Source organism: Harmonia axyridis, chromosome 2 (genome assembly GCF_914767665.1).
Source record: "Harmonia axyridis chromosome 2, icHarAxyr1.1, whole genome shotgun sequence".
Lineage (NCBI taxonomy): Eukaryota > Metazoa > Arthropoda > Insecta > Coleoptera > Coccinellidae > Harmonia > Harmonia axyridis.
The window spans coordinates 34,807,561-34,834,930 of record NC_059502.1 but is presented as its reverse complement, the minus strand read 5'-3'; the positions used below and the strand labels follow the sequence as shown (position 1 = coordinate 34,834,930).

Sequence of the window (27,370 nt, the reverse complement as noted above, 5' to 3'; positions counted from 1 at the left end):
TAGAATTTTTTTCACAGACATATTATGATGAAATTTTTTGATATAATTAATTAATCTTAGACTTAGGGCTTTTGGGATTTGTGTGTGTGTTTTTTTCCATAATTTTTTTCAAAAAAATTGTTGTTTCAGTTTGTAAATTTGTAATATTCTTTTGCCTTTGACATGTCCAATACAATTTAATTTGTGAATGATGGATCAATAAAACTTTTTCATTATTATGAATTATTAATTATTATAAATGCTAAAAATCAAGCAATCAAAAAAGCATCCTTTGAAAAATTAATGATATACATAGAAACATATATATTCAATGAATTCGGTCTTTATTTGATGGATATTCATTAAAAAATAAAATAAACACAAATATATTAGTGGACATAATAATTGTTTTATTTTATATAAATATAAGATTCGAAAAATTCACATTTGAAGCTACTTTTATTGAATATACTTATAGGATTCGAATGCGATACATTCGTGAAAGTTTAGAGTTCATAATTTTCAAGCCTTCTTCTTTCTTATTCATTTTGCACTAATTTTGTCGAAACTAAATTAACAATTACTCATTGACTTGGGAATTTTCTAGTAAAAAAAAAATAGATTTTTAATATTTATGAGAATAAATATATAAAGGTCACAAGCCTGGTTGTAAAAGGAATTATAATTATATTATCTATTTTTTTATAGTAAATTATTAGGTATTGTAAAATCAAATCTAGCTCCAACTGCATAACGCCTGTATTAGTCAACTAAGATCTTCCCTAATCGTTTATTTTCTATAATAGTAACCACTTCCTTGATTTTCGTCAATACGCAGGTCGTATATATTGAGGGGTTCCTTGAAACCATCGTCAGGTCTCTTCTTTTGAGGTGTTCTAGGTCGGAAAATTGGAGTGACGCCACCTGCAGGGGGTGGTGTCAAGGTTTTAACCAATTGGGGTCTTTCAGTTGAATATCTTTGCTGTGTGGTGGTACTGGTTGTGAAGGGTGCAGGAGGAAGACCATAGGTTAGACCTTGTATAGTTTGATTAGCATTCGTGTTAATGGATAAATTTGGGTCTTGCCCTGGACACACTACACGTGTGTAACAGCATTCTGGATAGTTCTTAGTATCTGGATGTTCTATATAGCAGCCTTCAGGAGGTATTCTTATGCCACATCTGAAAAAGGGAATAGAGTGAACTTTAACGAATTGAGCAAAAAAGAGTTTCATTTCGTATGATTATTCAAAGCAACCTAAGGAATCTCATTCGTAAAAAATATCAGAATTCATTAAATTTTCATTCAAATGGAATGAAAAGTATTCAATACCGTCTTAGCACTGCATGTTTTAAGTTTAGGAATGAATCCCGCCTTTTTTGACAAAAACGCCCAGAGCTCTTCTAGGAAGCTATGAAACTTTTTGTATGGAATATCGTACAGAAATTAATGATACTTCTAGCTCAAGATACGACCTATGAATTTTTGAACCAAAAAATTAAGAAGAAGAAATAAAAAATATATTTCTCGACAACTTAACACAACCATAAAATAAGAAGCATATATTGCCATGATGATACTTAATAAGAGTACAATATTGTTTACCGCAAAACCCTAGCCATTGTAATTACGGAGTAATGAATTTTTTAATAACGTATTTTATTTTCCGATATTATCATATTTACGCACCTAGTAAGAGCGATAGCTCTAGAATTAGCGTACAAATCTTTCGAGGACCTGTATTCAAGACCACCCTGAAACCATCTGTTTTATTCATTTTGTTAGCCGTATTCTTTCGGATTTGAAATATTTCACGATAAAATAATGAATCAAGTGTAAAATTTCAATCTGAAAGCACTCAAAGAACTCGCAGAGTGTTTGTGATGATAGGATGCCTCTGAAATTCGGCAACACATGCAAAACTGAATGATTATTTTACATATTCAAACTAAAAAGACCTTGAATCGATTGTGGAGCATTTTCATAAATCTTATACTTCTTAAGGCCTTAAATAAAAAAAAATTAAAGGTGTAAATTCACAAGATATTGGTGGCGGATTATAATCACAACGAAAGTTAACTTGGCCAGGAGCCTTTTCTTGGGAAATTTCAATTGTTCCGTTGTTTGTTTCGCATGTAGTGCCTTGTTGTTGGAAATAAAAATCGTCCACATCAATATCTTCCAATTCCGGACATAAAAAATCATTAATCATTAAATCGGTAGCACAATTGATTCACTGTAACAGTTGCACCAACCTCATTTTAATTTAAGTAAGGTCCAATCACAATACCAACCCAAAAACCGCAAGTACTAAAGTACTTGACTTGACATTGAAAAACTTCTACTTGACTTGAACTTGAGTTGATTTCAAGTCAAGCTCAAGCTACTTGAGAGATCGACGAGGATTCGACAAATTTTGTGCCTAGGGCCGACAAAATTTTAAGGGGCGTCAGATTGAGCTTACAAATTTTTTATTTTGATTAACAAAATTGAAAAAAAAATATACACACACACAGTACGAATTTCGAAATCTAGTCCTATATACAGAGCCAAGTACTGAATATTTCAAGATCTCACATGACGAGTAGTTTAAAAATCATCAGATATTCGCGATATTCACGGAACCTCTACTAGGACTGGTCTATTAACAAACTTAACAAAAATCCAAATCTATCCTGAAATTTTCAGGTTTCTAGTTATTTTCGTTCAGAAGTTATCATGTTTGCTGCTTGACGGACGGACATACTTGAATTTGAAGAATTCATCGAACCTTATTCGTTCTCAGCTTCATATTGAGATCGAATTAAACGAGGACGAGCGATACTTACGACACTGAAATGTTGATGTATTGTAGAGATGGTAGTTTCGTATTTATGAATTTTGAAAATTTAACTCGGATATGGAACGATTTCAATTCCGCAAGCTTGATATTAAATGCAAAATCTGTTTTAATACGAGGACAAAAAGCAATACTGTGAAATTTATTAAAAAAAAATGTATCCCTTATTTTTCAATTCTGCGATATATATCAGAACTCACCCGATAGCTGTAACACCTTGTCCTGGTATGCACCTGTATAAAAGGCAGAAACCAGGAATAGTGAATTCCCCAGTTACTTCTTGACCTTGGTACCTACAAGAATCTGAAAAACAAGTAATGAGGAATTCACCAAGCTATAATATTTCCTTTTCATGAATATGCAGTTTTGGTGTTTCAAACAGAATAAGAGATGGAAGTAATTTCATAAGTTTCAACTCATCTTCATTTGAAAATAAATTATTCTATTTCATTTTTCATCAATAATTTCAATGAAAAAATATTGACGCATTTGAAAGTTCTGAAACTTATTACTACACACCTTGTTATTATATTTCAAGGTTTCAAAATTCGTAAAAATGCCATTTATCATAGTTAGTTATTTGCAGAATTTCGTTTACTCGAATTCTCTTATACCAGAAATATTGTATTCTTGAAAAAATTTATATGGCAAATATAAAATGATCGTTTCAAATCAGAATAGAATGTTAAAATAAATATAAACACTTTTAGTATGTTGCCAATTGTTCGCAGTAAAATCTACAATTTTATCATTAAAAAAAAAACTGTACCGCAAGCTGTACAAGCTAATTGCATAAATGTTGGTGCAAATATATGTTCAATAAATTAATCGAATAAAAAATCATAAGCTGATAAATTGAACACATCGCCAATTCATAACATTGAAAACGTGGAAAATGTTACAATATTCTGAATATATTTTTCATTTTGAAGTCGAATAATCAAGGGTTCGATTCCCACAGAGTGACTTTCATAAAAGAATTGAGAAATTCTATTTAAGATATAGAAAGAAATAATAAAGAATTGAAAGGTTTTTTTTGTATTGAAAATTTTCTGATGAAGTTTCATTCGCAAAATTTTCATTCTATATAAAAAATTATGATTTATTTTTCATATAGAATGAATTTCCATTCGATAAAGCCAGAATGAGTCAAATATAATCGTATTCACCTGACTGTGCCCACGATTCGCCAACTCGTGAAAGGAGAAATAAACATATATTAAATACCATCAGATTCACTCGAATCATCTTGACTGAATTCATCTCCCATAATACCTGACCTTTATACAATTTTCCTCATTCAACAGAAAAAAGCCCGTTAGAAACTCATGCTAGTTTGCCAGGAGGAATATGAACCTCCATTAGAGAAGGCCGATCCACAAAGACTCCGCAAGTTAAATTGAACACGTATAAATAAGTCAATTCATAACTTTCCAAATGAGTATTTTCCGTGATAATTTGATAGTTCAATCAGATGGACAATGATTCACTGATAATGAGGACAATTGCATTAAACTCAATTTCAACTCATTGAATTCATTAATCTATCCGAGACAAATTGTCAATCAATCATGATGAATGAAATTCTTGAAAATTATTTGTTTGATTCGACTAGGGTAAGTTGAAATATCATCAGTCATTACATTTTTCTCAAAATGGTTTATGATTTCTACCTATCTTTCGAATGCCAGGAGATAAAACTTAGCAGTTGAAAATTTTCGTACAAGACAAGTATCCATTTGATTAACTTCACCATTTTTATGATTTTTTTGGGATCAATTTTTATCAATTTGATTTCATTATTTTCAGCCTTGTAATGTGTGGATTAAATGTTCGAACTGAAAGGATTGAATAATTTCTGTACGAGAAAAATTTCGTACAAACATTTTAATAGTTTCTGGGAATTTTCGGTTAATTTTTTGAAAAATGAAGCTTCGAATAGAATATTGTAATAGCTAACAGATGGCACTACCAATGCTGCCATATCACTATTTTCCTTCGTACCAAAATATTTGTTTCAAATTTTCGGAACATACTCGTAGATATAATTCTGGACCGAGATATTGGAAGTTGAGTGACGCTACATTTCTGTTTGAAATTCGATCAAATGAGTTTCTCGCGTATTGATAAATCACTGTTTTTGATGGGCAAAAATACTTTGCTTGATAAATGTTATTCCATTGACAAGAATGATTAAAAGCTGATATTACTGACTTCAAATTAAAACCCAATAAATGGTTTTGAGCGATCGTAAATTGAAGTTGAACGAGAAAGACGATGATTTGAAGATATCAGAAAGTAGTGTATCAACTATATTGCCTGAAAATTGTTAAGCTAAGAAAGTCCATGAGAAAGCTTCGCTCGAAATGGGTGCTTTGCTTACTTGCCGCTGATTAAAAGCAAGAACGATTTCGAAAGCTGTTTGGAGCTGTTTAAGAGGAATAAACAGGGTTTTTCACGCAAAATGTCGGAAATGGATGAAACATGGATTCATAACTATACTTCTGAGACAAAGAGAGCGTCAGATGGCGACCAAAATTTCAAACATCAGCTGGCAAGATTATGGCATCCGTATTTTGGGTTGTGCATGGTTATAGTTCATTGACATTTCATCTTGAGAAAGGTGAAACCATAAACAGTGAATATTACATAACGTTATTGGATGGACTGAGTGTAGAAATTTAAAAAAAGTCCTTGAATGAAAGAAAAAATTCTGTTCACAAGACAATACACCTTGTTCTAAATCGATGGAAACTATGGTCAAATTTAATGAATTGCGCTTTCAACTAGTTGACCACCCAGCTAATTCAACAGACCTGGCCTCCAGTGATTACTGGCATTTTGCAGACCTCAAAAAACGGATATGATTTTGCGGGACTTGAGTTTTTAGCATTATGGAAGGTTGAATACTTGATTCGGATTTAGAACCTAGGTATCCATTCGAAATATTTCATCAATAGGAGTCTCAGACCTTCAAATGAGTAGAGCATGTTGTTGTTCGCTTAAAACGACTCGCGTTGACATTTCAATCCAAGTTTTTTGAACTGTTCCAGATCAAATGTGATTAACTGTAAACAGATTATTTTAATCCACGAGAAGCCTTAATTATAGCTTCAATTCAAATACTGATAAGATTTATCCTAGCGAAAAATTTTCAATTCATATCTCGTTTATTCAAATTCGTCATTCATAAAAGTAAAAATGCTTTGAAACTCGCCCACAGTAAATATCAAACGAATTGTGTATAAAGGATTTATAACTGGGATAAATTTAAATTTTATTACATTCACGTCATTTTGCCTTCTCCGTAACACAAATATTCTACAACAACTAGTGAACCTGACATATTATTACACGATAAGGAATTATTTGGTTAATTATTACTTTCTAAACCCGTACTATAATAATATACTTATATGCCCATAATCGGTTTCATAATAGGAACCATTATGATACAGATTTCTCATCTCGATACAGATTTTTAACCAATAAACAATCATAATTTTTCAATCAAGCATGCTGTTCATTTTACTTTTCTACTAGATTCCTATCGAATTATTCTATTCGTGAAAATCAGTAGGTATTAACTTTTCCTGAATTTCGATAATTATACTATAATTATTATAGAATATCAAAATATTTTATATCAGCGATATAGAAGAATTACCTCCGACTCCTCTACACATATCAGAGAATGCAGTACAAAATATTTCATCCCAAAAATCCATGAAAGTGTATGAAAAAGGTAATCAACGATTTCTGGACCAAATAAATATAAAGAAAATTTATAGTTTTTCTATAATCAGTGAATACTGTTAATGAGTTCAAAAAAAAATAAATTTCATATTTATAGTTCTTCATTATTTATTGACTGCCATGTAATGGTTATAACATGATCGTTACATAATATATTTATTTCTAAACAAGAAACTCAATTAGCGGGATTATTTCAGATATAGGTACAAACTAAATTTTAACCTAGTCGAATTTATTATTACAGAAAGAGTTTTCCTTACGGAATTTTGCATCGAGCTTGATATTGTTTTTATACATCTACATGGAAAAACAACTCGTTTTGATCTGTTGTCCCGGAAATCTTGGTTATTTTTTCCAATATACTTATTAAATTTTTTATGGTTCTGGTGATGTGATCAGCTTAAAATTTTGCACGAGGTTTGAAATTGTTATTTTATATATTTCCATCTCTGTCGATATTGTGGACTGTCAATTGTGAGTAAATTTTTTCGATATTCTTCATGAGTTTTCTCTGGTTCTAGTTTTAGGCAATTAACATGAAATTGCATGAATCTTGAGATTGTTAATTCACAGTTAAATATAATATGTACGGGGTGGGCAAATTTCGATGTTTTAGCACTACAACTTTTAAATCAGAGGAGATAGACAAAATCTGATACCCTATTCTAGGTCTCTTTTTCTGAGAAACTAACAAGGGTACCTAGTATTCATTTTTGGCCACCTTCTTTTGTTTTCGAGTTATAAGCGAAAATTGGAAAAATGGCGATATCGAAAAACATTTATATCTCCGCTAATACTGGTGATAGAGCTCTGGAATTAAAACATTATACAGGCACTTTTTTACGTAGAATCCAGTGGCGTCTTTTCTTTTCAAAAGGGTCTTTAATTACGAAGCTATGACCCAAAGTTATGTTTTTTCAAATGGGAACAAATTTCTATGCCATTTTTTGAAAGCTTAATTTTTCCTGATTTCAAACATATATAACATCGTATGGTTTGAATCAATATAAATCAAAGAAAATGGTCAAAAACCTTTTTTTATCTAAGAGTTCCTATATTTCTATGGTTTCAACTGTTGATGAGCACAGAAAAATTCAGCTCAAATATGGAAAATTACACACTAAATAATAGAGCGATATATTCGGGAAAGACTGCTCAAAAATGAACTTACGCCACAATTTGATTCTGGACAAATAACTCTGGATTCGAACACACGGTATAGCACCTATTAGATACAAACTAGATTTTCTTCCAGTAATTGTACATATTGTTCTACTTACAGAAACGAAGTAAACCGGAGTATCAAAACTTAAGTGTTTTCTTCGGTATAATTCAATTATTGTTACGTCAAAATGAAATTCAATAAGACGAGCATAGAGAAAACAGGAACCAGATATTGCGGTGTTATTGTTAGTACAAATACCGCGTGCAAACAATAAAATCTGGAATAATAAAATTCTTTGGCGGAAAATCGAAGGACGTACATTTCTGTGATTCTATTTTCTTAACAGTGCCCGTTTTATGACATCTGATCCAAATTGGATTCTTTATGTTACCGTATACCTACCTACTTCAAGCAAATTGAAGGTGAATTGACTATGCATAATTCATATCGAGATTCAGTATATGAATTTCATTGCAGAAAAGAATTCATGTTACTTTCTCACTTCGAATTTTTATAGTGATCATCTGGCTCATAAAATGTTAGACTAAATTTTGCCATAATACGCCATGGTTAACGGTGTTCCTAGTGAGCCGTCGCAGAAAAATATTGTCTTAGCACTTACTTTTGTCAGGAGCTTATTCCTGCTTGATCATTTATAGGAATACGAATATGTTTCTAGAATCAAAATTGACTTTTAACATTTTTTTTTCAGGATTTATTTCAGGCAAATTATTTAGTCACAACCGAGTTTTTCTTAGTTTGAATTGGACCTTAGATACTTTTTGTTTTTTTTTTAATAGTTCACCTGACGCATTTGAAATACATAGAGTAAAATAAATTCGGAACAGAGTTAAAATATTTCGAAAAGTTACTTTGGCCTTCTGGACAACCTCAAATTTTTCATTAATCATGTTTTTGTTAGAATTTTCACATAATTCTTGAAAATGAATAATTTAATTCTGTAATAGTATATTCTATAACAAGATGCAGAATGAGCTCTTATTTCAACACGAATGCGAAATTCGAAAACGAGCGAGTTATGGAACGCATGAGTGTTGGAATTGCCTTCTGCTACGAGTATTAGACGATATTTTCTTTATTTCAGTCAAGTTTTGTGAATTATTGTCGAAGCACAATGAAAAATTCAGATTATAGGTATATCCTAGTGACTTTTGTATTGTATCTTGGCAGTTGGTGTGACTGTTACGAAAATTGACAGATTACGGAGTTTGAATATGAATCGTACGTTTCGAATTTCGAAATAATTTAGAATTACGCATTCAATTCGAGGAAAAAGCAAGATAATAAGAGATCAGAAATCAGGTCGTAAATATCAGGGCGTTTTTGAAAAATGACTCTTAAAATATTACACTATATCTTGTTTTCTGTTCGAGATATTCGAAATTAAAAAAAAATATTATCGTTTTAAAAATATAGGGGAGTATTGGTGGTTTTTGAATGGGACACCCTTTTGCCGATTACAATCATACAATAGACACAATAAGAATTAAATATCGAACCAAAAGAAAAATATATATAAGCTGTTTCATTCAAAGGAATGATGTTTCATTCAAAGGAATGAAGTCGAAAAACTCAATATCATTGAAACGGAGGACATTTTTGGAAGACTGACAACGAGATGCTTTTCGACAAATCTCCGGATAAAAAACCTGTGTTAAAAAATATAGGGTGTCCCATTGAAGAAACACCAATTCTACTCTATATCTCTAAAACGGTCATTGATTTCTATGATCTGTTACGAGTATCATATATAAACCCAAAAAATCGTTTCAGAACTTTTTGAATATCTCGAACAGAACAAAGATATAGTGAAAAATGTGAGCAATAATTTTTCAAAAACGCCCTTTATTGTTATTATTTCACTGAATCGGGATCGTTAAGGCTCTGTTAGCCTGCCGAGAACTGGGACCAAATTGATCTTTTGTTCTTAACCCTACCTATCCATATAATCCCAGGGAGGACGTCAATGCTTTTAACAAAACCGATGACATCCTTAAGAGCCTTGGTTATTACTTAGTGAGTATCCAGAACTGACTTTCCCATGTGAGTGGTTCTTAGGCTCGTCAGTCCCGGACATTTGCACACTATGTGTTCGGCTGTTTCTATACCTCCTTTCCACAGAGTCTGCAAATCTTATCTGCTGATTTACCCATACGCTACAAAAAGTATTTGCACCGACAGTGTCCTGCCAGCAGTTGCACCATTACCCGAAGCTCAGCTCTTGATATCCCACAAAAGGGCTAAGGACCAACAGATATCAACCTTGATGCCCTTTTTGCAAGTTCATCGGCTTTTTCATTTTCTTCGATACCACAATACCCCGGTACCCATAGTAGAGTTACTTTATTGCCCCTGGCCAGTTGCTTTATGGTATTACGGCACTCCCATGTCAGTAGAGACCCCTGGCTATATTATTATTATTATTTAATGAGTAAAATCAAAGAAAATTCTATAAAGCTCACAAAACAGAAAATTATACACACGTAAAAATCATGATCGGCGAAAAATCAAGTTCATCCTCGCAAAACCATGTCCAGTCTGGCCTTGAACATATTCACACTCCCCGACATGACCACCTCTCCAGTCAACTGATTCTAGTGGTGAAACACTCTATTCGGCAGGAAATACTGTTGGCGGGTACTTCTAAACATCTCCCTTTTCAGCTTAAGCTCGTGCCCCCTAAGACGAGTTTCGCCAGCCAAGTAAAAAAGGGGCTCGTTTAGAGTTGAGGTGCCATGGAGTGCCTAATAGGTTGTGATAAGGTCACCTCTCATCTCAACTGCCTCTGGCTAACTATTGGTATATTCATTAAGCGAAGATGGTCGAAGGGGATACTAGTTGCTCTACGTTGCTTGGCCTCCAGCAGATTTCTGTCTCCGATGAGAACAGGATACCAAACACTGTTTGCGAACTCGAGAGTGGGACGCACATACGACTTGTTCAGCCTACATAATGTAGCCGGATCGGGTCTTTTGAGAGTTTTAAATAAAACAAAGGTTTTATGGTTCTAGGGGCCTCAGCGTGGCCTGGTCTGGCTGTCCTTAGTGATGTAAATACGCGTCCTTTTGAAGTTTTTTTTTTGAGACACTCTTGGACGCAAATGTAGACAGCTAGTGTCCCGTTATGCAGTATAGCGGGCTCACTTCCCAGGGATGTAGAGATCCTCGTTTTAGGCCCATATACCCCAATACCTGTGCCATGTTATCCAGGAATGAATCAAGATATCTATTTAATTTGTTAATGATGGATCAATAAAACTTTATTATTATGATTTGCTTTTTGATATCTTATTATTCCGAAAACAGAGATCGGGAGAATTTTTTTCTTTAAGTCTTATAGTTCTCCGGGTGCTTTCAGTGATCATCGAATTTAGGACGCTCTGTACCAATAGATAGTATAGGACTAAAGTACGCCCGAAAACTTTTTTATATTATTTCGATTTATCAAATGATAAACATTCAATATAATGCAACATCTTTTCAACAAATCTTCTTCTTGTTCCAGGAACGGTGGGTCGCTCAGTTGTCTTGTTGCTGAACCATCCGATGGGGCAACTTACAAGAAACGCCTCGATGTCGGTATCGCCATGAGACTGGACACAGGTTCGCCCTGCAGCAACAGCCCCCAGAAAGAGAACAACAACTCAGTGAACGTCAGTGGCCCAGAGCTGGAGCTCCTCGCCAAGCTGGAGGAGGCAAACCGTATCATCGAGTCGGACGCAAAGTCGCTCAACTCGTTGAGCGGCGCCTCCGGCCAGTCGGGACATTCAAGGAAGAGTTCTGATACCTCGCAAATTTCCCTAACTTCGGGTGAGTTCAGTTTTTTCAATTATGTTGTTAATTTTGTGTCTCTCAAGCTTGTTGTTCATTTGACTTTTCTACTAGATTCCTATCGAATTGTTCTAAGTATTCGTAAAAATCAGTAGGTATTAAATTTTCCTGAATTTCGATAATTATACTATAATTATTATAGAATATCAAAATATTTGATATCAGCAATATAGAAGAATTACCATCGACTCTTCTACACATATCAGGGAATGCAGTACAAAATATTTCACCCCAAAAATCCATGAAAGTGTATGAAAGAGGATATCAACGATTTATGGACCAAAGAAATACAAAGAATATTTATCATTATTTATCGGGTGTAGAAAAAACAGCGTATGCAACTGCCTAGTAATGGTTATAACATGATCGTTGGCGGTTGCATAATATATTCATTTCTCAACAAGATAGTCAATTAGCGGGATTATTTCAGATATAGGTACAAACTAAATTTCGACCTAGTCGAATCTATTGTTACAGAAATATTTTGAGTTTTCCTTACGAAATTTTGCATCGAGCTTTATATTGTTTTTATACATCTACATGGAAAAACAACTCGTTTTGATATGTTGTCACGGAAATGTTGGTTATTTTTTCCAATATACTTATTAAATTTTTTATGGTTCTGGATATGTGATCAGCTTAAAATTTTGCACGAGGTTTGAAATTGTTATTTTATATATTCATATACATATATTCGATATTGTGGACTGTCGATTGTGAGTACTTACATTTTTTCGATATTCTTCATGAGTTTTCTCTGGTTCCAGTTTTAGGCAATTAACATGAAATTGCATGAATCTTGAGATTTTTATTTCACAGTTAAATATAATATGTACATATTTCATTTCGGTCGAATCGAAAGTTTCAAAATTATCAGCTATATTTACGTCACCCCTACAGTCGGATTTTATCCATCAACGAATTTGTATGCGGTGTTGCCAAACAATTGATTGATCAGTAGAAGTTGGAAATATAACAATAATTCTTATTTTCGTCGAAGGGAATCACGCATCTTTTTATAAATTTTCACAAAATTAGAGTTTCGTCTCTTTTGTAATGATGTTTCCAGGAAGAGTTCTGATACCTCGCAAATTTCCCTAACTTCGGGTGAGTTCAGTTTTTTTCAATTATGTTGTTAATTTTGTGTCTCTTTGGTTATCCATAGACTGAACCGCCGCTTATACGAGTACACCCTCTATGATTTGACCGTAGCCTTCTAACGTGCGATCATTTGAATTCGTGGTCAAAAATGCTGTGGAAAAATTAGAGTTGATTTTCTGTGATTAGGGATTTAAGTCATGGCTTGATATTCAAGCTACTTGGTTTGAGCTTGACTTGAAATCAACTCAAGTTCAAGTCAAGTTTCAAATGAAAATTGGACGTGAAACACAGACATCACTTTTCGCCTATCTAGTATAGAAATAGGACTTCCCCTTCAAAAGTATCGAATTTGGCACACCCTGTACATTACTCTTAACACATTTTTAACATTCATAGGAGAATAAAATTTTATCCCCATTTTATCGATGAAAATGGTTATATGTATCTCAAAATGATGTGCCACTTAAACCTTTTAACATTTAACATTCTCAGAAGGGTAGCCACCCCATTTAAGGTTCATGAATTTACGATCGAAATATGTTTCCTCAAATATTGACCTGAATCGGCGTTTTCTGAATAAGCATGTTCCATTGGAATTTTACCAAATCAAGTTTTCCATGTGCAGCACCCTATACATATATTTAAATGTTTGAATTATCTTTGGACGCAGTTTAAATTCCAGTTTCGCCTTCCATGTCACATTATGGCAACGTATATAACTTGTATGAGCTTGTATAGAAGTGATTTTCACAGTGTACAGAAAATGATCTAGTTCTCGTCCTACTATGAAGCTAGCTTCATAAGAATATCTGTATTGTGAACTCCTGGATGGAGATTAATGTGAATATAAGTTGCTATTTCTATGGGAATTGTTTAAAGTTAAAATTGGATAAGATGTATGCAAACCAAAATAGTTACAGGGGTCGAAATTATGACAGTTATTCTATTTCCACTTCTGTATTACACTGGCGAGCAAAAAAAAGATCACTAAGATTTCACACTAAGTGTTTGAATTGATTCAATAATATTTTGTTCTTCATCTATCTTTCATTCTAAAATCAACTAAATATGCGCAAAATGTAGATATACCGGCTTAAAACTTCATAAATGAAACCATCACGTTTATCACTTGCGTTCAACATTGATCATTGAATTTGTGAAGTATATTTACAAGGCATCAAGAGGTAGGCAGGTTGACCAGAAGACCTGGATCTGGAAAACGGTGCACATCGTTCAGGTATGACAAATTCATGGTTTCCACAAGTCTTCGAAATTTCCATCTTACTGCTGTTCATGTTCGAAATCGATTGATAGAGGTACGTCAGGAGAATTTACGACCATACAGACTTGCAACAGCTCCAGGACTTCTCAGAGAGCACCGAATGGACTAGTTTTCATTTTTTTGTTAAGGATTAATTCTAAAAATTTAAGTGAAATTAAACAAAAATGTGGAAAAAAATAGAAATATCTCTAAAAATGAAAAAGTTATGGGACTTTGAAGTTGTCCTTGGAAGAATAATTTCATAGTACGTGTAAGTGTCGTGACGTCACACACTAGACGACTGGTATTCGCAGAGTGCTTACGAATTCATTGGTGTACAATCACTTGTGCCGTTCGTGTCGTGTTTTGTTCGTTACACGATGGCTGAAATAACTTACTATATACATACATATAAATTACTTTTTTCTCTTTTTACTTTTCACCCCTCACATAAATATTTTTTGCCATTGATAGACTTCAACAACCAGTACTCAACTACAAACTGTTTATGAAACGTTTTTTAAATAAATCATCGTTATGAGTTGAACCATGATGAAGCAAACTCAAAAGTAGATACTTACTTGAAAAGTTCAACTCCTTTCATTTCAGCACTGACATAAGATGGATTTGAAGAAAAAAACTCCATCACTGCAAATATATCTATTTTAGGCAAATTGTCACTTTGTCCTTTCACGAAACCTTCTTCCATTATGGTGACATAAAAACAAAACTGCAGTTAAAACTACACTGTACAACTACAAACGGCGCGAGAGCCTTGGCGCGGCTAAGTATTTAAACGTAATTTATGGTGTAGCGATCACAGGCCAGTGCCGTGACGTCACAGACGTGTCGGAGACCAAAGCAATCCGCGCTAAAATACGAAAATTTAAATAATCTATTTCTCAGTCATTTATTGATGGATTTTCAAAATTTTTTTACTGATTTATCAGTTTTGCTCTATATTTTAATTCTATCGTGTCAAATATAGTATTATCAACATCACTAAACTAGTCCATTGTGCGTCTTCAATTTGCACGAGGTCACATAAACTAATTAGGAGCTCATTGTCCCCAGGTACTTGTTGCTGACGAATCCAGATTCAGCATTCGTGAAGCTGATGGTCGTAGACTCGTTTATAAACGTCCGGGAGAAAGATACACCGATTCCTGTGTAGAGTAGCGAGTTCCATTCGGTGGAGGATCTGTTATGGTCTGTAGAGGTGTATCTTTAGGGAGTCGCACAGAGTTGGTAACAGTAGTAAGGTACATAGAGGAAATTTTTATGGACCCTGTTGGACGTTATACATCATTTCTGGGAGAGCAGGGAATTTTTATGGATGACAATGCACGCCCACTTACTGCTCGAATAGTGACGGCATACTTGAATGAGGTTGGCATTTCAAGGTTCAACTGGCCAGTCGGTAGTCCTGACTTGAATCCCATTGAACATCTATGGGACCAACTGGGAAGGCGAGTCAGAACTATGGTTCCATCGTCAAATAGCCCCATGAAGCCCTTCCTCAAAAATGGGAAAATATTCCAAGGCATTCAAAGGCTCATCACGAGCAAGCGAAGACGTTCAGTTGCTGTAATCAGAGCTTGGGGAGTTCACATGTCATACTGATACTGAAATTTTCACAGTTACAATATTTCCAATTTAAAGCTTATTATTTTTATATAAATCGAACAAAAAGTTTTATTTTTCTTCAGGCAATTCTCTTTTCCCTACAATTTCAGAAATTGTATGATTCTTGTAAAAATTTAACGTACGAAAGATTTTTGAACAGTAATGATCATCTTATATGAAAATTGAAAAGGTTTGGATTCCTTGAACTCTAAATTCACCTCCAAATTGGTTTCGCCATATATATTTTTGAGCTACTTAAAATAACTATTAAAACATCAACAAACTTATACCAATGCAAAACAAAATACCAAACATCCTGTAGAGACTTTTCATTCCTAATTTCAGAGTTCTTCACATTGAAAATGAAGTAAACATATTGAACCTTTTAGAAACAATGGAAATGAATAGGTACATTAAAGAATAAATTTTGTTAAACGTCTAGTCAGACCTGAACTAATCCACGTTACTCGACCTTTTTGGTTGAAACCCCGAAATTCCGCAGTTTTTACCTCTTTCTATATTTGAGGAAAACGGTGTAAATAATATTAGTTACCATACCCACTCGAAGAAATTATTATTGTGTTAACTTCTGTTGAGTTAAACTTTGCAGAAATAAAATGATTCTACGTTTATTCAATAATTAAGTTTTTGATTCGTTGTATCAAATTTTAGAAATCGAATTTTGAAAAATATTAAATTGAAGTGACATTGGTAAATAAAAAAATCTAACTGGCATTAGTCAAAAGTTCATCTCATTGGTAGTACCAATGTGAGTAGCGACAGACCGATTTCGCTCTTTTTGGATCTCATCAGTATCGCCCAACTTAAGATCGATGACAACCTATTGAAAATAGAGGCCAGCAGTAGCTTTATACGTTGTATGAATTGATACGTCATATAACGTCCAGAAACCGTGAATGAGAAAAATAATGTAGATATCCAGTTTTTGAGTCACTAGTGAGAAAAAAAAAGTATTTGGACGTAGATGCCGTATCAACACATGTACCTTTGAATGCGAAAAAAAACTGACTTCAGAGTATAGATCAAATAGCTTCTATTTTCATGAGGTTATGCGATACTGATGAGCTCCAAAAAGAGCGAAACCGGTCTGTAGATGCTCACATTGACGGCAGCACGTTTACCTGTGTTGAAATTTTGGAGCTCAGATTCTGCTAATCAGATAGTTGGGGTTTGTCCTTAGGTAATGCTTTATTTTGCTGAATAAAAATCTACATTTTGTAATTCTTGTTTTAGTAGATAATTATAAATATGAAGTTTGCTACACTTTTCATATGCATGTCTCATTTATTGCGATACACTTCGTGAATGTAAGGCATTTATTATGATTGCAAGATGATTAACCATATAAATGTAGTTGAAGGAACCTTATAAGCCGACCAGGAACATTCCTACAAGACCTACAAGAAACTGCATAACTGTATTACATTGACACGTCATTCGCAAACTACCATAATATATAACCATAAGGTACCCACGTCCTTGAGACATAATTGCAATAATATATGTAGTTTATTTACATCAAGTCGATGACTACCAAGGTGGAATGAAAATATTGTTACCATTTCTATTTCAACCACGTTGCCGGTTCTCGGCGAGGAACGTGTGGGATCTTTCAATTCGAAGACAATAAAGGTGAGGAAAAATTAAGTGCTGCCAATTGAATCGACAATTCAGCCAACCGATGCGTCACACTTTTGGATGGGTATGTCGTAATAGAAAAATATTAGGAATATTATCAATTTGAATCGAAAACCTGCCTCTATAATATTCACGACGATGTTTCACCGACTTTCGATTGTTTTGAATCCGTTGGGTAAACATGAATGCCAGCTTTGTGACGATAAGATGATAAGATTGTTTTGAAGTGGATCGTTAGGATTTTTTGTATTCCGCGTAGTGCAGTTTTAATTCTGGAATGGTTCTTAAGTGGGAGCAATGTCTGCAGATGTCCTCAGTTATATACCGGCAGTCTTCTCGTCAGGTAAATTCTGGATGTACTCATATTGTTTTGCCAATAATTAGTGATATTTGTCACGAAAATGTTGGAGTCATTGTGAAAATACCGCTATATTTTAATTAGCTCGGTTGGTCTCGAGATCATCCACGCTGAGTGGTTCTGGTGTGAACGTTCTAATTGTTGATAATAGTGAGGAAAATACGTAACAATCATAAATCGTAAAAAAATCCATTTCGTTTTGATTCATGACATCTGGATGCAATTTATAAACCTATGAGAGGCTGTTAGGAAGTTCAATGGACTAGTTTAGTGATATTGATAATACTATATTTGACACGATAGAATTAAAATAAAGAGCAAAACTGAAAAGTGAAAAAATTTTGAAAATCCATCAATAAATGACTGAGAAATAGATTATTTAAATTTACGTATTTTAGCGCGGAACGTCTTTGGTCTCCGACTCGTCTGTGACGTCACGCCACTTGCCTGTGATCGCTACACCATAAATTACGTTTAAATACTTAGCCGCGCCAAGTCTCTCGCGCCGTTTGTAGTTGTACAGTGTAGTTTTTACTCGAGTTTTGTTTTTATGTCACCATAATGGAAGAAGGCTTCGTGAAAGGGCAAAGTTATTTTTACTCAATAACTTATTTCAAACCAACTTACACCTTAGTATTTTTAATATCAGAAATAGACAGCTAGTACTGATAGGTACTTACATCAAAATACACACACATATGTAGTAGTTTTAGGTCCAATTAAGTCACGCCTCATTAATTTTCACCACTTCTTCCTTTGATTCATGTCATTTGGTACATGAAAAAACAATTTATTGGGGTTTTTAATTGTCATGCTTGCACACATAGGCACAATACAATATTTGTAGGATTTTTTTTTATTTCAGCCATCGTGTAACGAACAAAACACCACACGAACGGCACAAGTGATTGTACACCAATGAATTCGTAAGCACTCTGCGAATACCAGTCGCCTCGTGTAAGTGGCGTGACGTCACACACTAGACTATGAAATTATTCTTCCAAGCGCAACTTCAAAATCCCATAACTTTTTCATCTCTAGAGATATTTCAATGATTCTTCCACATTTTTGTTTCATTTTACTTAAATTTTTAGAATTAATCCTTAACAAAAAAATGAAAACTAGTCCATTATACATCAACTAATAATATGTTATTACCATTGTTCATTTTGTGGATTCGCGGCAAACATACAGAGTGAATCTTTAGGAACTGTACATATTTCATACAGAGAAATAGGAAGAATGTCACCCTGTATACTATGTAAATTGAATACATAATGGTCAATTTGGAGTCATTAAGACACACCTAGAGATCCAAAAAATCTGTAATAAGAGTCCGTATCTTTTTATTGAAATTCTTTTATATTAGGAGAATATTGAAATTGAAGTTGCCAATTTGGTTTTGACTTATGCTATTTTGATTACGATTAGCACCAATTCGAACTTGGACAGGTATAGTTTATCAGAAGACACGCTGTATTATTTTGTCATTTTTATTTTGTATGAATTTGTCCGAAAGTTTCTCAACCACAATTAGTTCAGACTTACTAATGCTGATAGATTTGGTATTTTAGTTAACTTGATCAACAAATTTTTGTTTCTATCGATTACATCTTTGCCGGAAAATTTAAACGTATGCAAAGTGCAAAGATCCCATTGAATAAGAGTATTCACTTCAACGTTATGTGCGATTAATGAAGAAACTTCAGTCAATTATTGGAATAGGTCCTTTTGTCCGATCGGCACTTATCCTAACTTTCGAACAAAGAAGACTTGAGATCTAAAAGCGTTGATCAAATTGCATGTGTTATTCAAATTCCTTTATCTATGTGCATATCACAGTGGACTTGAAAAAAATGCACTTTTATCGACGTACGTTTCACTACGTTTCGATTTTGTCATACTCGGAAACAGAAGCAATTTTTTTTTGTGGCTAAAGATGACAATATAGTTGTCCGGCGATCGTTAAAATTGTGTAAAAATTCCATGGAGTTACTTCAACTTAAGTGGAATACCATAATGGTTTTGTTTAATTGGCTTTGTTCTAATATAGCATAACTATAATGAAATCAACCATAAAAGTAGAAAAATTGTCAACAAAATATCGTGATATTCAAAACATTATATCATTGTAACGTAACTCGATCAACCTTATAAAGGGTGTTTTTTTCTGAGGTATATAACTTTAAGTTGGCATTACTGTTCAAGATTTAACCGATTTAACAGCTGTCAAGTGATTTATTTTGTCACGGAGAGAGATACCCAGCATTCGGCGTTCCATAGCTCTTTGAGTTGTTGAGAGTTTATTTGCGAAACTTTTAGTCAGACTCATTGTTTCAACGCACCAAAATCAAAGACGTTCTTCAGGAGGTGGCAGAGATGAAATGGAGTTGGGCTGGTCATGTGGCAAGAATGTCCGAGATCAGATGGGCTCATAGAATAACGGTGTGGAGACCTAGAGAAACCAAAAGAAGTGTTGGGCGCCCCCAAAAACGGTGGGTGGATGATATTAGGAGGATTGCTGGTAAGAGGTGGATAAACGTAGCACAGGATAGGGAGACATGGAAGCGGTTGAAAGAGACCTATGTCCAGGAGTGGACGAATGCAGGTTGAAGAAGAAGAAGAAGTGATTTATTCTCAGTTTGGTTTGGTAATTCATCATGAATAGACTCACGCCTGAACAACGCTTGCAAATAGTGCATTTTTATTTCGAAAATAATGGTTCTGTGCGGAATACGCATCGCGCACTACGTTCATTTTATCGTCGACAAAATCGTCCATCAGAGCAGTTAATTCGATTAACCATGGAACGTTTTCGCACCTCGTTTACTCTTATTGATAACTCGCATCCCCAGAAACGCCGTCCGGTGCGTACAGAAGAAGCTATTGCTGCTGTAGAGCGTTGCATTGAGGAAGAGCCGAATGAGTCTATCCGCCATCGAGCACAGGAATTGGATCTGTGTCCATCCACTTTATGGAAGATTGTGCGAAAGGATCTTGGTTTGCGTGCTTACAAAATCCAACTCGTGCAAGAATTGAAGCCAAACGATCATCAAGTAAGGCGTAGATTCGTCGAATGGGCCCAAAATGAGATTGCCGTTGTTCCCGATTTTCATAAGCGAATTTTGTTTAGCGATGAAGCGCACTTCTGGTTGAATGGCTACGTCAACAAACAAAACTGCCGCATTTGGAGTGAAGCTAATCCTCAAGTATATGTCTAAACACCGTTACATCTAGAAAAACTGACTGTTTGGTGCGCTTTATGGGCTGGTGGCAGGCGCGGATCCAGGGGGGGAGGGAACTGGGGGAACGTTCCCCCCCTCCAAATAGCCCGGGCACCTCTTGAATTTTGCCGCCCTTCCTAGAATTTGAAATACTAAGGCTCAAATAATTACAAGATCAGCAAAAATTCCACCTTCAGTACATTTTGTGAAAACCCATATTAATGAATGGCAAAAAATGACTCCCCAAAATGACGGAAGTGTCTGGGTTCCACATTTTCAGTATTTTGAGTATCTGAAAGTTTCCCCTCCCAAAAGTGGGGCCTGGATCCGCGCCTGGCTGGTGAAATCATTGGTCCGTACTTCTTCAAAAACGATGATGGCCAGAACGATGGTAATTGGTATAGAGCCATGATTACTAACTTTTTCATTCCTGAATTGAACAACCATGATTTCCAGGAGATGTGGTTCCAACAAGACGGCGCAACATGTCACAAAGCTCGTGCCACAATCGATTTATTGAAAGTCACGTTTGGTGATCGCCTAATTTCACGTTTTGGACCTTTGAATTGTCCTCCAAGATCTTGTGATTTAACACCGCTAGACTACTTTCTGTGGGGCTATGGAAAGTCATTGGTCTATGCGGATAAGCCACAAACCCTTGACCATTTGGAATACAACATTCGCCGTGTTATTGCCGATATACGGCCACAAATGTTGGAAAAAGTCATCGAAAATTGGACGTCCAGATTGGACTACATCCGAGCCAATTCATATTTAAAATGTAATGCCACAAGATTATCTTGCGGATAAATAAAATTCATGTCAATCGAATAATCCATCGTTTTATTGCAATTTAAAGTTCTATAGCTCTAAAAAAACACACTTTACTTAGTTCAGTCTATTGAACTTGTATCTCTCTGAATGCAAACCTTCAGAATACAATTACTCAATTAACCTGCAATGTGGCATGTCATGAAAATATGAAATTACGTGATATTTTCAACAATTGTAATTCATCACTTCTTGGAAAAATTTTCTAAAGTAAATCATTCGTAATTACCTATTAGTAATTCGAGAGAAGTACTGACTTAGCATCGAGAGTTTTTGATTGGTCGTTCATTCATGCGCCTATTGCACCCTTAGAAACTACAGCACTGTATACCCATATACGTATGACTAAATTACAACCTAATCAAATCTGTTGTTACGAGAATATTGTTTTTTTCGATATTCTGATTATATGGTTCTGGTGATGCGATCAACATTAAATTTTGCATAAAGCTTAAAATTATTATTACACATCTTCGCACAAAATTTCATCTGCTATAACTGAAATATTTTTTTTTCATATCTTACATATACTATCATGCTTTATTCCCAATTTCTTGTTGATCACGTTATCAGAACCAAAAATTCCAGCAGAATATCGAAAAAAATGAGGAAACCATTGAGGTGAGGAGCTTGTTCATTCATGCGCCATTACACCCTTGGATTTACCTATATACAGTTCTCCAAAAGCACAAATGGCACATTAATGGAAAAGTGCTCAAATTTTGCTTCCAAGTCTACCAAAGATAGGGAGAGTTTGAGATGGAACAAATTTTTGTTCACCGATTTAAAAATTTCCGCTCACAAAATGCTTTTCAGACTATTCTAGTAGCCATAATAAATTCAAAATTCTACATGCCGTATCCGATTCCAATGAAATTTGGTGGGTATATCCCTGATGGTCCCATACGAATTTCAGCTTTTTCTGAAGTAGAATATACATTGAGCATTCGCAAACGTGTATTTTCGTATCTCGCGTTCTGCACGTCCGATATTGATGAAATTTATTATGTATGTTTTAGGGTTGAGCCAAATAACTCAACAAATGATAATAATTGATGCTATGATCAATTAGTATAGTAATAAGGGTTGTTTTCCTTACAATAAACCGTAAAAATCGTTTCCAACGATTTCCAAAATTAAAAATAAAATTCTGCCAATGGGTGCGCCACTATGCTTCTTGGTCCTTCTCTCTAAAATCAGGCCTTTGCAATGCCCTCCGATCTTTCAACACTATTATCTGTCTGAAAGATTTAATTTACCAATTACGACGCACAGTCGCCGTAGCTGAAATTTTTTCGGAACCATTTATATGTTAACCAAAATATCTATTCTGAGTTTCATTGAAATCGGATATTGAGATTCTGGAAATTTTACATTTGCACATAAACAGTTTATTCGAAAGAACTCAAATTTCTATAAAACCACTGTTAACCCATTCCAAATACTAGAGTTGTTTTGCAAGGCTCAAGATATTCTGATTTTTCGAAACTCTTCATTCTGGATCTGTATAGAATTATCACAATAACTTTTGCAAATAGTATTTATGTCTCCTTCCACTATTCACGGAGAACGGAAATAGAAGATATTTCGGAAACTTCCACGTTGACGTTACTTTCGATAATGAATATTTTCTGAGAGATTGAATTCTTTTCAATCTCTGAAGGAAATATCTTGGTTAATTGAGTTCGAAATAGGCAAGTGCCTATTATTTTCTAATTGGCCTGTTGAGGTGAAGCTTGCCTTTTAAAGAATACCTGCACTTTGCGGAAGATGAGATGCAATTGGTTATTTACGTGATAGATTTGGAAATAATGAATTAGAAATATTCAATTAATGAATGCACCTATCTGTACTTCCTACGTTTGGGAACCGATTTCTTTCAATTAATTTGAAAACTGCTATGTATGATATGCCACAGTATATAAATTAATAAATATACAGAACGCCAAACATATTTTACCGATTGAAGAAAATTTCGCTACTCTTCTAACTCCTATTAATATCTGAAACTGGTATTATTATTTTTTCCTTAATTTAAATAAATTATTTTCCATCTTAGAACTGAAAAGTCAAATTGAAGTTTGAAAGTGATATTTATGTTACACTAATTTCAATGAATATCCATTCCCCCAGTTTATTATCATAAACAATTGTACTAGGTATTACATTTATATGTCATGTGTTCAAGTTTTCTGATAATAAATATATCAAATATTTTTATTTTCGGTACTTCCTTATTTCCTACGCTGGCGCTGCTTCAATATTTCATCAAAGAATCACCAGATTTTTTTTGTTGTCTCAACATACTATATTGAAGATCATTCATAAAGTTGGAAGACTGTTCAATACTGATAGATTATACAACGAGACGAAACAACTTAATATCAAACAAATATTTATTTATGAAACTTTAATAAACCAATTGAAAAAAAAAACAAAGTATTGTTGAACATGGTCAAAATACAAGAAGTGTACAAAATAAAAATGTAATAGTCCCAAGATTTTATATAACACATTTACAGCACAGTTTATCTTATTATGGACCAAAACTATATTGCCTTCTTCCAGTTGAGATGAAATTTAATATTAATGTAAAGAACAAAAAAGATAAAAGAAAACTTAGAACTTACATTGTGGAAAACTCTGGTATATTTTATTCTGTATTCGAAAATATGTGTTAGTTTATATTGGCAGCCTCTAGAGAGCTTATTTTCTTATTTATAAATTATAGGACAGTTATTTTGGATTTGGTTGATTTTTAATGTAGCGAATATCTGTGTATTCATCTTTGTTGGTCGGAGTGTATGAAATACAAGCTTTGCTTAGGTCATACATTTCTGATCATACCTATGTATTTTAGAATGTTGTATGCTATGTGTTGTGATGAATAAATTTGAATTGAATTGAATTATTGTTCTCCGAAATTTTGTTCTAATTTCACGAATCTTCAAATTTTAATGAACATTAAAAGTAATTTTTTAATTTTCACAATAAATGTTATGTAAGCCAAGAAAGAAATAATTATGGGTATGAGAGATAAAAGTTTCTTATCGACCGTTTGGTACCTACCTCTCTTTCGTTTATGGCTCACGTCTTAAACAGTGCTGTTAAAGAGAGGTAGTTATGACCTAATGGTCATCTTCGAAGCATAGAATTTGCCATTACCTGAGATAGACACTTTCGGGAAGATGTTGCACTTGAATTTATGAAGTTCCTACAGAAAGAAATCTACATGAGCAACTCAAGAAACACCACAAAAATTGCTTTCACTGTTAACCTAGTCTGTTTCTAGTGAGCCATAAGTTAGGTTGTTAGTGAATATAAATGTCCAATAAAATGGGTCTAAAAATAAAATTACACAAGAAACGAAAAAGAGATAAACAACCTGCTAGTGAGTATATTCAATGAAAATTATAACATGTATTTTTAGTAATTTACCTTATACCTAAGATCTGTTACCTAACCTTTGTTTTCAATATCCGTTTTTTTTCCAACGTTTCTTCATTATCTAAAATCCAAAATTCCAACAAAAAAGCATTCGGCCATCAGAATCAACTTTTTACAAAAATCAAATGCGATATCAATTCTCTCAGATATGATCAATGAGATTTTAGGTTACATTATCTTATTTTTTTCATGTATGTCTAAGTTAAGTTTTTATGTTTTTTGTTATGTTATTATGTATTATTCGAGCCGAAATGATAGCTACCAGATGAAATCAAATTGTTGAACTATTTGAATCTTTATTTTGACCCAGATGTCATATAGATAATATGTTCTAATATTTTTTCAAATGGCAACGGATTCAAAGAAATTCTTTTCAATGAAAATAATGAAATTCTATTCGAAGTAATTCATTTGAACTTTTCTAATTTCACATTGGATTTTTCTCTATTTGACATGTATCATTAAAGCAATTGATAGAGTAATTATGTTTGTTTTTTCATTATATTCATTTGCGCTTTTTGTATCATCAGCCAGAATAAGAAAAAGTCGAGGAAAGCATTGTTGTTGTCAAAAATTTTCGTGCACTCGTTCCTTTGCGCGCCTATTAGAGTTAACCTCGGAGAGAATAGTTGTAATATATTATATGAGAAGTTATTTATCATAATGCCTTTGTTGTCGTTTATTTTATCTTTACCTTTCTTACTTCAAATTGAGACTTGATAAAATCAAATTGGGAATTGACATAGGGTATTAAACATGGTTAGATAACGTTGTCGGATTGTGATATATTTTCAAATCCACAATTTTACTATATCGTTATAAATGTATTATATTGAATGAAATATATTTAATTGATTTCCGATTGAATATGTCAATTTGAATATTTGGAATCCGATATTTTTCCTAATTGTCGAATTTATAATAAGCAGAATATTTATTATTTTCTGTATCTACCTGCTGAAATCCAAGGTTTGGCAACTTTTGCTCTCCTAGTGTCATCGGTTATTACACATCGTTTGGCGTGCTTCAAGATTGTTTTCTGAATTTCTGATATATTTAGGTATTGGTTTTAATATATTTTGATTAAATATGAAACGTTGATTCACTATGGGACATAAGGAGTGCATTCTTTGTGGAGAAACTCGCGAATTGAGTGAAATATCATATCACTGATATGTTTCCATTTCAAATTTGATAGTTCATGTTGGGGACAAAATTTGTTTACTGAAAATGACATATGCTCCCTCTATCTATGTTTATTACTCTGAGGGAATTAACAAATTCAAATTGGGCATAATCGAATTCAAATTTGTGCTAAACACATTCAAACTGGGAATATTCAATTTCGAATTGGGACGACATTTATTGCAGTTTAATTCGATTTTTTCTATGAAATTCACGCATCTTTGAATGTCAAATGGTAGTGCGAACGAATCTATCAAAGTTTATTTCGAAAAAATGGAATTTTGCGACAAGCTTGAATTTGTTTATGATATCTACACGCAAAATTTCAACATTCTCACTGAGATATTGAGTATCTTTTTTCGATATTCTTGGATTTCCAAAACTGATTTTGGTGATGGTATAAACATGAATGCAAAATTTCGAACGGCCTTATTCCGGAAATTCGAACGGCCTTATTCCGCAAATTCCTATAGTCAGATTTTGCGCATTACCGAACTTGACCTGAAAAGTGTCTAGGTCTTTCAGTTCGAGAGTTATCGTGTTTTCGAACTCGAAGGAACAGCCCACTGGATATACTTGAATTTGACTACAAATTGTCCTCAGTCTTATAGTTCGGGGAAAGAGCGCTCAAAACTTTATTCGTCACTTTTATAGAGGCTCCGCCATAAAACTTGGGAGGAACGTTATATACAAATATGCTACCATCCATTTTCAATTAGCAGGGATTCCCGATATTAGACATAGGCACTCCAAATACACCTGGGGTAGGATTCTGTAACTTTCGTTATCATAGCAAACGAAAGCGATAACGTTACGAAGCGAAGCGAATGCGGTATTCTGTAAGCGTCTTTTTCGTTATCGTTTCGTTATCTTTACGCTTTTAGTTTCGTTGTCGGAGCTTACCGACTTTACACGAAGGAACATTGGCAACGTTGCAAATAAGAAGATATTTAAGCTACTGTAGGATTCTGCAGGTTTTGACATACGAGGTACCTGAGATAATCCCTAATAAGTGCAATGAGATAAGAGTCCCTTTTATGGACTCTAGCTGTAATGTCCTTTGAATAATACACAGTATTTAACTTGAG

At 33.9% G+C, this 27,370-nt stretch overlaps 2 protein-coding genes and 1 long non-coding RNA gene across 11 annotated transcripts in view; 1 reads left to right on the top strand and 2 right to left on the bottom strand.

Annotated features, from left to right (window-relative positions):
• Window positions 1–27,370, top strand: part of LOC123673643 (ecotropic viral integration site 5 ortholog) — a 110,276-nt gene that overhangs the window by 65,715 nt on the left and 17,191 nt on the right. For 5 of the 8 annotated variants that reach the window (XM_045608228.1, XM_045608233.1, XM_045608230.1 and 2 more), the window contains one exon: window positions 11,265–11,569. In XM_045608228.1, coding sequence (XP_045464184.1) covers window positions 11,347–11,569 — 223 coding nt within the window. In that variant the 5' untranslated portion in view covers window positions 11,265–11,346. Of the gene's footprint in view, window positions 1–4,399; window positions 4,435–11,264; window positions 11,570–12,658; window positions 12,698–17,366; window positions 17,581–27,370 lie in introns of those variants that run through there. The other 3 variants (XM_045608229.1, XM_045608234.1, XM_045608232.1) reach the window with 3 other exon arrangements.
• Window positions 367–4,121, bottom strand: LOC123673644. The gene is made up of 3 exons (XM_045608235.1): window positions 3,988–4,121; window positions 3,019–3,121; window positions 367–1,160 (listed from the first exon to the last, which is right to left on the bottom strand). Exons 1-3 carry the CDS (start codon window positions 4,079–4,081, stop codon window positions 770–772), a joined length of 588 nt encoding a protein of 195 aa, XP_045464191.1. The 5' UTR covers window positions 4,082–4,121; the 3' UTR covers window positions 367–769.
• LOC123673647 lies at window positions 16,769–17,189 on the bottom strand. Of its 2 annotated transcripts, none has more exons than XR_006746522.1 (2): window positions 17,048–17,189; window positions 16,769–16,996 (listed from the first exon to the last, which is right to left on the bottom strand). It is a non-coding gene; the product is annotated as an uncharacterized LOC123673647 (long non-coding RNA). The 2 variants fall into 2 exon arrangements; XR_006746523.1 differs by having other exon boundaries at window positions 16,769–16,987; window positions 17,048–17,184.

Excerpts from the sequence above, each read along its gene's own strand:
- LOC123673644 (XM_045608235.1), bottom strand. The coding sequence starts at position 4,081 with ATGAATTCAGTCAAGATGATTCGAGTGAATCTGATGGTATTTAATATA. Across the intron at positions 3,122-3,987 it reads CGAATCGTGGGCACAGTCAG|ATTCTTGTAGGTACCAAGGT; the intron begins GTGAATACGATT and ends CTTGTTTTTCAG. Across the intron at positions 1,161-3,018 it reads CAAGGTGTTACAGCTATCGG|ATGTGGCATAAGAATACCTC; the intron begins GTGAGTTCTGAT and ends TCCCTTTTTCAG.